Below are 11,493 nucleotides of genomic sequence, written 5' to 3'. Positions count from 1 at the left end.
TGAACCATTTTAAAATTGTTTCTAAACTGCCTACTACTCCTATGACTTCCAAAATAGCATGTATTAAACAGTAAACAATATTTTCAAAAGGAAGTAGCATGTATTAAACAGTAAACAATATTTTCAAAAGGAAGTAGTCTACTCGTGTATGTGTTATGGATGGAGAGGCGGCCAAACAAAGAGGATAAAAAATCTGGACAAAGGCCCCTGACAAGCTTGTTCCCCACATGCCTTCTTCGCCTCCTCCATCTTTGCTTTCTTTATTTAGTACTGACTCTCTGCTAGAGAGTGAATCTTGTCTTCAAGAAATTTAGGTGTAATAGAGGAAAAAGACATTGTCCTAGTCTATTTGTGTTGCTATGACAAAAGTCTGGGTAATTTATAAATATTAGAAATTTAGTTCTCATGATTCTGGAGGCTGGAATTTGATGTCTGGTGAAGGTTCACTCTCTGTCCAATAAATGGCACTTTTGCTGCATCCTCACGTGGTGGAGGGGTGAGATGGACAAAGAAGATCCAACCATGGCAGAGGAGAAGGAAGGGATGAACCTGCTCCCTGCAGCCCTTTTATAAGGGCTAAACCCATCCAGGAGAGTGGGGCCCTCACAGCCCAGTCACTCTCGAAGGTCCCGCCTTTCAGTACTGTCGCTTTGGGATTACAGTTCCAACCTATGAACATTGGAAGGGCACTTACATGCAAAGCATAGCAGACATCAAAGGGAGAGAGAAAAAACATCATGGGGCCTCTGAAAACAAGAAATCCCTTCTCCTCTTCCTTTTCCTTCCTTCCTTCCTTCCTTCCTTCCTTCCTTCCTTCCTTCCTTCCTTCCTTTATTTTCTGCCTTTCTGAAATAAAAATAAATAGATAAAATAAAACCAAATCAGACAGCACTTATGAAGATACATACAGGACAACTGAAAAAAATAAAAGAAGAAATGGGAACAGGAAATATGAAAGTAAGATAATGATGGTTAGTAAAAAAAAAAAAAAAATTACACTCCTTAAGTCTTATTCAACGATGAAAGATGGGCCAAAAATTGAACCCTGACTTCCCTGGAGTTAGTGCAAAGAGAAATAAGTTACCAATTGCATCCAGAAATCAACTCTTCTTACTGACTTAAATAGAGTTATCAAAACAAAACAAAACAAAACAAAACAAACCACTGTTTTCCCTGAATCCCTGATTTGAAGCCCTGTCTAATGATACGTTCTTTTTCACTCTTGCACATAGTCAGTGTCCATGAGATGAAAACTAAGGAATTGCACCAGAGAACCACTTCAAGTGCAATGCCATAATAAGGCATCAGGGGCTGCAATAAAAGTGGTGTCCTCAAAAGTGTCCCTAGTCGCACCATGGTAGTCTGTGGGGCAAGACAAAATTCTGTATGGTGTAGAGAAAACTGAAAGAAAGACTATTAAGTCATAGCTGGAACTAAACTCTTTTGTTGGAATTGAACAGTATTAGTCTGAACCTCAGTATATAATTTTCTATATGGGTGCTTCTCAACTTATGATGGAATTACACCCCAATAAATCCACCTTAAATTGAAAACAAGTAAGGAAAAAATGTATTTGATACATTTAACTGAATGTCAGAACTTAGCCACACAGTACCCTGCAGAGTGTCAGTGGTTTCTCTCTGTGACTGTGTTGACTGGGCACTGTGGCTCTCATAGTATCCCACTGCATATCGCTAGCTGAGAAAAAGATCAAAATTCGAAGTACAATTTCCGCTGAATTCCTATTGCTTTTGCATTGTCACAAACTTGAAAAATTGTAAGTCCAACCATTGTTAAGTCAGAGACCACCTGTGGTTTAATTGCTTATGTTCTTGCTGGAGGTGTGTGCTGGAGGTTGTGGGAGTGGAGAAAAGGATGGGCCAATGCTAGGGGTCTGAACAAGGGGATGCCAGTGGAAAGATCCTATGGGAGATCCTATGGGAGCTGTTCAAGAAAAAGGCAGCGAAGGCTTTCCATACATGAGACAATAGCGTCAGTGGGGTATGGAGGTACAGAGAGTGATGATTAGGAGCTGGAAAAATAGGAAAGGTGAGACAAGGTGTGCGGTGGCACATGGAGCTGGAGAAGTAGGAAAGGGCCTGACTGTACCCATCTTTTGTACCCTGCTAAGAAAGTGGCTTCACTCTAAGGAGAGGTGCTGAGATGGCAGCAGAAGGTCTTAGGCAGGGGTCATATCTGCTAACTACTGCATTAATAATGCTGCACAATGAACCTCCCCAACACGAAGTAAGAAAGAGCAATCACATATTCTCACATGCAGACCTGTGAGTCTGTGGGCATGGCTCTGATCCGGTTGCAGGGCTTAGGTTAGCAGATGTGGCTGGGTATGGGTCCCAGATCGAATGAGAGCAGCTATCTGACATTAGCTCTTCTCTCAGTGAAGTGTGAAAGTACAGGAGCTTGAGTGGACAGAAAAATGCCTCTTGGACTTCATCAGAGAAGGGACATACCATTGTAAAATGACTGCTGGACCTCTAACCAGCCATCTTCATTTGAGACAGGAAGAAGGTAGGAGCACATGAATAAAGAGCACATTCCTCTTTAAAAAATTCTGACCATATGACCCAGTGAATCTCATTCATATCCTTTCATATCCTAATAAGTAGACCTGGCCAGGAAGTTATGACTCCAGCATCACTTAATATCCTAATGACCACAGGCAGCCACATTCCACTGCTAAAGCAAGTCACATGGCCCAGCACAATACCACTGGGGAAGGGAGGTCAACCCTCCCTCCTTGAATGGGAGGTGCCACAAATTCAGGTGGAGAGTGATGGTAATATTATAGGGAGGTTGTGAAGGATCATGAGGAATGATTCAGTCTACCTTGGGGATGAGGCAAGTAGACTTGACTTTTCCAGATAGTTCACTTGGGCAATCTTATGGAAAGCAGATCTGAGAAAGGTGATGCTGGAGTCAGAAGGACCAGGGAGGAAGGTCATGTAAAACCTCATGGAAACCTGGACTGGGATAAAATTGCATTGATTTAAAACACTATATGTGATAAAAACCATCATGATTTAATGACATAGGGACACTTTTGACTGGTTTTCAGATTCCTCCATTTAACTTGCAGAGTTCAGGTTTGCATAAGAAATCGTTGTCTACCTAATACCATTTTCTTCTTTCTTTTTAAAACAACTTTGATTTTACTTGTGATATTAATATGTCCAACTTTAAAAAACGTCATAGGTTCCTGGCACTGTCTGGCTATTAAGCTATAAATTGATATGAATGAGATTCAATGGGTCATATTACCAGGACTTTTAAAAGAGAAATGTGCCCTTTTTTCAAGTGCCTCTACCTTTTTCCTGTCTCAAATGAAGATGGCTCGATGGAACTCTGGCAGTCATTTTATGACTATGAGGTAACTAGGCCAAAGATGGCTGAGTAGAGAGAAGGATCCTACCTTCGATGACATTATGAATGACCCCATGCTAGCCCTCAACTGCCTGTCTTGAAAATACCAGTATATGAAAGAAAACCCATACCCTCTTTAGGCGACTGCTTTGAGTTTCTGTTTTTAGCACCTGAGTGTTACCATATAGGACCTTAGCAATAATAAAGCAATATTATTCATTAAATAATAGTCCGTACTCAATGGGCAAAATTAGAAACATTAAAGCTTCAATAAGGTACTCTACTTCAAAAGTGTCTATAAATTTGTGGAGAAGCTTTTCTTTGGTTTTCTTCTTCCTTGTCCTCCCAACCCAAGTTCCAATTCCCCTCTAAGTCATTTATTTGCCTTCTAGTATTTACTCAGATGTTAAGTGATCTGGAAGAAGTTAGCAGAGAAAGCACTTGTTTTAGTCATATTTTTGTCTCTGTGACCAAAAGACCTGATGAGAATAGTGTAGAGGAGGCTCATGATGTCACAAGTTTAGTTCTTGGTTGGCCAACTCCATTGCTCTGTATCCAAGTGTGAGGCAGAACATCATGGAGGAAGGACATGGAAGAGGAAAGCAGCTCTGGAAATGGAAGCCAGGAAGCAGAGAAAGAGAGAGAGAGAGAGAGAGAGAGAGAGAGAGAGAGAGAGAGAGAGCGCTCTGCTCACTAGGTAAAATATAAACCCCAAAGGCACACACTAGTGACCAACTTCCTCCAGTCATACCCTGCCTGCCTATGGTTACTACCCAGTTAATCCACACCAGTGGATTAATTCACCAACTAGGTCAAAGCTCTTATAAACTAATCATTTCACCTTTGAACATTCTTGCATTGTCTTTCACGTGAGCTTTTGGGGGATACCCAATATCTCAACCATAATAGCACTAGCTGTTTCAACTTAGCTTGGGACTCCCGAAGAATGAATCTAGGATGAAGGAAAAAATACAAGTGATGGTTCCCATTTCCAGACAGGGGCCTGTACAGATATAATATCAGTAACAGTAAGGTTGCATTTCTGTAGGGTATCTCCATGAAGAACTTCAGACATTTCATCTCATTAATGGCCTGAGGCACAGCAAGGTTAGATGATATGTTCATGGACAAGAACTAACAAGTTAACAGGGACAGGATTCATATTTTCTGACTTGAAGTTTCCCTTCCTGTGCCAAAACTGGTGTTAGAAATTCTGTTGAGGAGAGCCTTCTGTGGGTTTGGGAGAAGGGGAGGTGTCAAAGAAAAGATTGCATCAGGCATGGTTGAACAGGCAAGGAAGACTATTCAAGATGACTGAGACAGATTGAATCAACTCCACTGAGACAAAAGGGTGGGGATTGTTAAGCACTAAAGCGAGCTAGTGGAAAAGTACCAGAGGACTTTGGGGTGGGAGATTGGTCACCTGCCATTGCCAATCAGAGCTTGTTGTAGTTTAGACTCCTCCCCTCCACAGAGCCTGGGAGATAGGGTACTGTCTACCATGATAGGTGCGTTCCAATGCCTGCCTTGAGATCCTTGAGAAGGACCTTTGAGTGTTGTAAAACTGACAAGAGGTGGGGAGAAGAGTTAGATCTCAAAGGGTCAGAGAAAGGATTTATAATTGAAAGTCCACTAAAGTAAATGCTCTGAGAAAAGGAGGTCAAGGGTCCACAGGAAGAAATCTGTGTTTAGCTAAGATGAGGGGTATGTGCAGGGGAGAGGGCAGCGAGTTCCACCTTTCCTTGTTCTCCAGAAACCAGTTCTCAGTCTCAGTCCCCAACTGATCACCTTTAATAGGTAGTTTTTTATCAGGGACACACACTAACCAGCCTGTGGAGGGACTCTGCTTTAGATCCTCATCCTACCAGATGGAGATGTTTCCCTCTGCATCCTAGCTAACTGAAATTGTGTGTGTGTGTGTGTGTGTGTGTGTGTGTGTGTGTGTGTGTGAGAGAGAGAGAGAGAGAGAGAGAGAGAGACCCCTACAGTTTTCTGATCCTATCTCCATCTCAGAAATGACATTCTCAGGGCCAACTGAATCTACTTCTTTAGGCAAAAATCATGTTTTCAGCTCAAAGTTGGTTTCATCCCACTGTACCAGAGGGTAACTCAAAGACAGGACCCAGACACGCAGAGTTTCCTTCCAGATACTACAATCTAAAAAGCCAACCCAGTTAACCCTGCGGCAGAGGAAAATGGAAATCTCCTTGGCTGGCATTTCAGTTTGCCTAAGGGGACCTTGCTTTGCTCTGAGGACAGGTGACTGTTGACCTTAAAATCCCGGCTTCAGGAGGCAGGAGATGAAGGTATTTTATTTTTTCCTAAAGGCTTTGATGTATTTCAAATAAAAATTTAAAAGATTCAGTATTTCCCCCTGAAGCTTCTTCACAAAGTAGTGGATTTTAGAAAAGACAAAGGCCTGGGGGTGGGTGGTCCCTAAAGAGCAGTACCCCGAAGCATCGTTTTCCCCTTTCCAGAGCATTAGGATTTTCTTACCTCCCCCGTCTTTTTTTCTTACTTTTTCTCTCATTCTCCAAAGTGCACATGGCCGGTCATTCCTCAGGTCCTGCTACCCTATCTTTCCCGATCCCCAATTCCTCCAAATACCAAGCACCTCTCCTTTGGTTAGCAGCTGTTTGCCAGCCTGGTGACAAGACGGGCCTGCTGGGGGCGGAGGAACGAGCGACTTCGGTCACATGGTGGCGCGCGCGAGCCTCTCAAAGCCCAGGCGGCCACAGCTTCGCACCTGCTCTTTTATTTCAAACCAACCCGCACCCTAGCGCTCCAGGAGCCGCGCCCCCAGCCTTCCCGGGTGGGATAGCTAGGAGCGCTTCTCTGGGACCTGGGTTACAGTCGGGCGGCAGTTGCTTCTGGCCCGCGCGCAGGAGCTGCTGCGGGCTGCGGAGGTCCCGGCTCCAGGCTCCTCCTCCTGCCGGCCCCCCACCCTCCCCTTCTCGGCTCCTCTTTGCAAATCGAAGCCTTCCCGGAGCAGCCTTGGCGAGGCGGCAGACGCAGCGCAGGCAGCAGGAGGAGCACAGCCGGCTGGCCGCGCCGAGCCTTTGGGCAGCGGCGACGGCGGGCTAGAGCATCCCGGGAGGCACCGCGGATCCCGGTGCACCCTGCACAGCTAGGAGAGGAGAGGACCCCGGGGGCTTCAGCTGGGCAAGGGGGAGGAAAGTGTGTGTGTGTGTGTGTGTGTGTGTGTGTGTGTGTGAGAGAGAGAGAGAGAGAGAGAGAGAGAGAGAGAGAGAGAGTGTGTGTGTGTGTGTAGGGCGTCAATATCGAATTAGGGCGGAGGAGAGGGCAGGGGATTCGAGGGCGCAGTCCCCTGGATGCCCCCGCCGGTATTCAAGGTTTTCCCGCGTGGGAACCGGCTCCCTGACGCCCCTCACCATGGACTTGCGCGGAGTTGAAACCGGCCAAAGCAGCAACCCGCAGTTGACTGCCCGGCCCTGGGGCATAGCGGGTGCGCGCACGGGGATGGCAAGGTAGGATGGCCGCCCAGCGCGACCACCGCCGCCCCAACGCAGCGGCCCCCGGGCGGTGCCGCTGACTCTCCAGAGCGCACAGGCGTGTGGGCGGAGGCGGCCCAGCTTCGCCCGCGTCTTCGCGAGTTGCTTTGCCTCTTCCACCCACTTGCACCTGCCACCGCGCCAGACCATGTCGAAGGCGGCTGGAGGCGCAGGGGCGGCGACAGAAAGTTGTCCGCCAGCCCCGGCTGGTTCGTCCCCGGCAGCCGCGGTGGAGGATCTGTCCAAAGTATCAGACGAAGAGCTGCTGCAGTGGAGCAAGGAGGAGCTGATCCGCAGCTTGCGGCGCGCCGAGGCAGAGAAGGTGAGCGCGATGCTGGACCACAGCAACCTCATCCGCGAGGTGAACCGTCGACTGCAGCTCCATCTCGGAGAAATCCGCGGGCTCAAGGTGAGCGCAGGGTCAGACGGGGAGCGGGGTGCACTGGGGAGGGGAAAGGCAAACTTTCTCTCGCTCCTTCAACAGGCGATTCTCCCCTTTATCCCAGTCAGCACCCCTTACCCTCATTCAGCCCTTAGGAAAGTTTTTCAAACTTTGGAGACTTTTGCTCCCCCCTTTTCTCCATATGGGGCGCGCCAGCGTCGAGCTCTCTAGGGGTCCTTTGAAGTCAGTGGAGAAGGCGCCTAAGATGCTGAAAATCGGGGCGGGAGGCACACGATGGGCACGCAAAACCTTTAATTTCCAAAGGAGCCTGCAAAGTCGATGCTTTGGGGAGCTGGGTTATAGCCAACCAGGGTGAAAGACAAGCAAAGGATAAAGACCAGGACATCTTCACCTTCGGGGGTCAGGGATATGGCTGCCCTGGCGACACCAGCTCTCTGGCGAGCAGAGGGCGATGAAAGGGCACCATTGCCGAGAAGAGCTGGAGGGGCGTCCAAGAGAGAAGACGCGGGCGCCACCCTCGGAGCCTGTGTGTGTTACCCGGTGCAGAGGAGGTTAAGTTCTGCCTTCAAGTCGTCTCCTAGCTTTCGTGCTCTCACCTCCACCTCGGCTAGTGTCACCTGGAGTTGCCTTACTCCCCTTCCCACTACACCCCTCGTTTGATTTAAATTTTATCAAGCATGTAAAGCAAGGAGAAGCGACAAGGGACTCAATATGGAAGGGTCAAGGTTTTGAAAGGGTACCCAAGTGTCGGACAGTGGTGCTTTCTTTTTGAGGCAGCCATCCTTCTGCCATTTAGCAAAAGAAGGGGGGAACCCTCAAGCCCCACTAACTTTTCTCCTTGGAAATCTCTGAGTGTGCCTGCAATATGCTCACCCGGCTGTAGCAGACCTGGTGGTGGGGTGGCCGGGGAACCGCCCTGCCGGCAAGCACTGCAAACTTCCTCTCCTCACAGCTTGCCTGGTGCCTCCTGGTATTCCTTCCTCTCATTGTTCTGCTTTTGTTTATAGGAAGCCAGACACAAATGAAATCACTGTAGGGACCTCAGGGAGCAGATTCCCGCAGGCACAAGCTGTTCTTGTCCCTTCCACCCCACTTCTCAGCCAGTGGATTCTGTTCTTTAATTGCCTCATGCTCCAGCTCTGGGATTCTGGGGCAAAGAGGAGTGGGAGGGGCCGGATGCTCAAGACTTACCTGTGTGTTGCAACCAGTGTGGGTGAAAATGGCCCTTCTCAGAGACCCAGACTCACTGTCATATAGTCCCTAGAGAGGATGCTGCAGTAAGGAAGATCCCACAGTTAGAGAAATCCCAAGGCTTGCTCTCTTCTTTATTTTAACTCATTACTAATGGAGTATTTGTTAAGAACCAGGCTCTTTGGGGAATAGAAGTAGGCTCAAATAGTAAAATGGTGATATCAGAGATGGGTTTGAATCAAGAGTCTGCATCTGCCAGAAAGGTGAGCTTGGCTAATTTGTCAGATACTTGTTTTATGCATCCGTAAAATGCAAATGATAATAAAAATTTCCTAGGTGCTGTGATGATCAGTTGTGATCACAGAGGGAAAGATTTAATGCTGAACTTGACTACAAAATATGGTGGTTATTGTCATCAGGAGAGGACATATACATGTATAGTCATTAATTTCCAGGTTTGGGTTTCTTAGGCAAAGCTAGGCAGTGGTATTAGTTTGTCTCCCACCAATTTAATCTTCCATGATTTGAACCATGATGTGATTTGGAAAAGTTTTAAATAAGTTAAATCATTTGATTAATACTGAATATTTAATACTATGAAGAATCAATATAATAACTCAAGAACTTCTTCAACCTTCTTTTAAGGTTGTGTGGACCTGATTCTGTGTGAGGGTCTAGGTATGAGTGGGGAGGGGGTGGTTTGGGTGGTGGGCTGCCTGGTCTTTACTCCAGGAACCTCATTTAGAAAAACAACCATTAGATCAGTTAAAAGCAGTGCCAACCCAGGTAGGAAAGCTTCCCTGTGTCCTAGATTCATGACCTAGGATTAAAAGACTCCCTAGCCTACCTCTATCAAGTTCAGAAACGATGGAGGCAGTTACTTCCTGTGGCAGACTATACACCTTGGGTGTCAGCCCTGGGCAACTTCAGGATGTGGCTTTGGGGTGCCATGGGGTTAAGGCTCTAAGAGATCAATATTTTCCAGATACCACAGCAACCTGGAAATATGGTTGACTGAATTAATGATAGGCATATTTATTTATATTTGGCTTAACCATAAGAAAAGGATTTTATATTTGGGAATCTGATGGATGGGCACTCTCCATTAAGGGCTGCAAAGGTAAGGTCACAAAGGCCACAACACTTTTCTTTGCTGTGCCCTTTTCTGTAAACTGACTTTGACATTGTATCTAAATATTTTTAAGGCTAGTAGGCAGGACTGCAGCTGTATGATTTGGTAAGCATGAGCAAACTGTTAACCTCTCTGAGTCTCAGTTTTCTTATCTCCTCAGTATGGGTTTTAATTCCACATTAAGTTTTGTGAGGAATAAGTGATACACAAATGTAGAAGCTCAGTGAGCTTAGATAGCTTTTTCAAGGTCACACAGATGTAGAATGTTTGAAATAGGCCTATTTTCTTCTCTTTTGCATAGTTGAAATTCTTTGATTAGAATGTGTGAGGAGATTAGGGTGCTGGATTCCTGAGACAGTTTCTTTGGACTGTTGAGCATACACCAACCTTTAGGTTACCCTAACCCAGAATCCTGGTAGGGGAATATTCCAAGGAACTGAATATCTGTCGATTTGTTGTCTGAATTTCATTAATTTCCCTACTTGCTCCCTAATACACCAAGCCCTCCCCCTCATCCTGTAGTGAGAAGAACAAATTAGAACAATTCTTTAATCATAGATGTAGTTCTTCATGGTTTGCAGGCAGAGGATTGAAAGTTTGGGTAGTATTCTATGAGATGGACTTCAAGTTTTAAAAGTTCATTTTAGACACTTGGATAACATCTAGTGGCCTGTGGTGATGTTAAAAGAACACCTAGGGTTTTAAAAAAGAAAGTCCAAGCCTTAATGTGGCAGATTTGAAAAAGCTGACTCACAAGGTTATTATCAAGCTTATTGCTTAGCTGGACATCAGAGGGTGAGGGAAATCTCCCCAAGTTGGAAAGTAAATAATATTCTCAGGAAAATTAATGATAGGAAGAAGGAGCTGTGATAAAGGATCATAAATAGGCCCATTCCTGCTCCCTGTCCACCACCCTGGAATGCTGAAAAGGATCTATTTCAGGTTCTTAGGAGAGGACATTAACTCCGAGAAGCCCCTCATCATTCCAGTTTGCGTTCCAGTTCTGGAGAGATCAGAGTAGCTGTGGGGTAGTCAAAAGGAAGTGTTTTCAGATGTAAACTCATTCAGATGAAGAAGAACAAGACTTGAACTTTCTATCAAGTGCCAGGATTAAACTAAATGGTGAATAATTTTTTGTAGCTTAGAAAGATTAATTTTGTTTAGTATTATTTTCTCTGAATATCCACAGCTTCTGATTTTCTCTAAAGCATCAGCATCAAGGGATAATTCATCCTCTTACTATTATAGACTCCAACGTGGCAGGGCTGGCTGAAAACAACTGTAAGAAATCCTTTATCAGTAGCTACAGCTACTTTTTTTTTTTTCCATTAAAAAGTTTATTTATTTTTATTAACTCATTTTAGTTACACATAATATTAGGGTTGCTGTAGACATTTTTGGTCATAAGCCTAGGGCTTTTAAGGGGTTGATCAGTCCATAAACACATATTAAATCCCTCCTGTATGCAAGGTACCATAATAAATTTGTTGCAAATGCCAAAACAAACAAACAAAACAAAACAAAACCAAAAAAAAAGACTTCAGACCTCTGTCTTCTAGAAGCTACGGTATCCACACAAGAAAGGAGACAAAACTGATGCACTGAATGCTCAAGTGTGTTAAAGGCATTAACAGCAGGTGAGGAAGTTACATCATTCATTTATTCATAGGTGATGTTCCATGTAGGGGGAGACTTCTCAGAGAAATCTCTCATTTGAAATAGGTTCATATAGGCAGGAAGGTGATATTTCTGTCTGGAATGCATGACATCATCAGGGTTCAAAGCTAGTTGACAGTGAGCTAAAGGTGGAAAGGCAGAGAAAGCCTTATAGGACTGGCCTAGGGGTTTATTCACTTCCTGGCAAAGGGAAGGTT

General features: G+C 45.3%; 1 protein-coding gene across 3 annotated transcripts in view; it reads left to right on the top strand.

The window, feature by feature from the left end:
* The first annotated feature begins 6,198 nt into the window (after positions 1-6,198).
* Ccdc85a (coiled-coil domain containing 85A) overlaps positions 6,199-11,493 on the top strand; it is a 194,902-nt gene continuing 189,607 nt past the window's right edge. The window contains exon 1 of one of the 3 annotated variants that reach the window (XM_047522985.1): positions 6,199-7,302. In XM_047522985.1, the coding sequence (XP_047378941.1) occupies positions 7,042-7,302 (261 nt within the window). In that variant the 5' untranslated portion in view covers positions 6,199-7,041. The remainder of the gene's footprint in view (positions 7,303-11,493) is intronic. The other 2 variants (XM_047522986.1, XM_047522988.1) reach the window with 2 other exon arrangements.

Source organism: Sciurus carolinensis, chromosome 13 (genome assembly GCF_902686445.1).
Source record: "Sciurus carolinensis chromosome 13, mSciCar1.2, whole genome shotgun sequence".
Classification (NCBI taxonomy): domain Eukaryota; kingdom Metazoa; phylum Chordata; class Mammalia; order Rodentia; family Sciuridae; genus Sciurus; species Sciurus carolinensis.
This window is presented reverse-complemented; position numbering and strand designations above follow the sequence as displayed.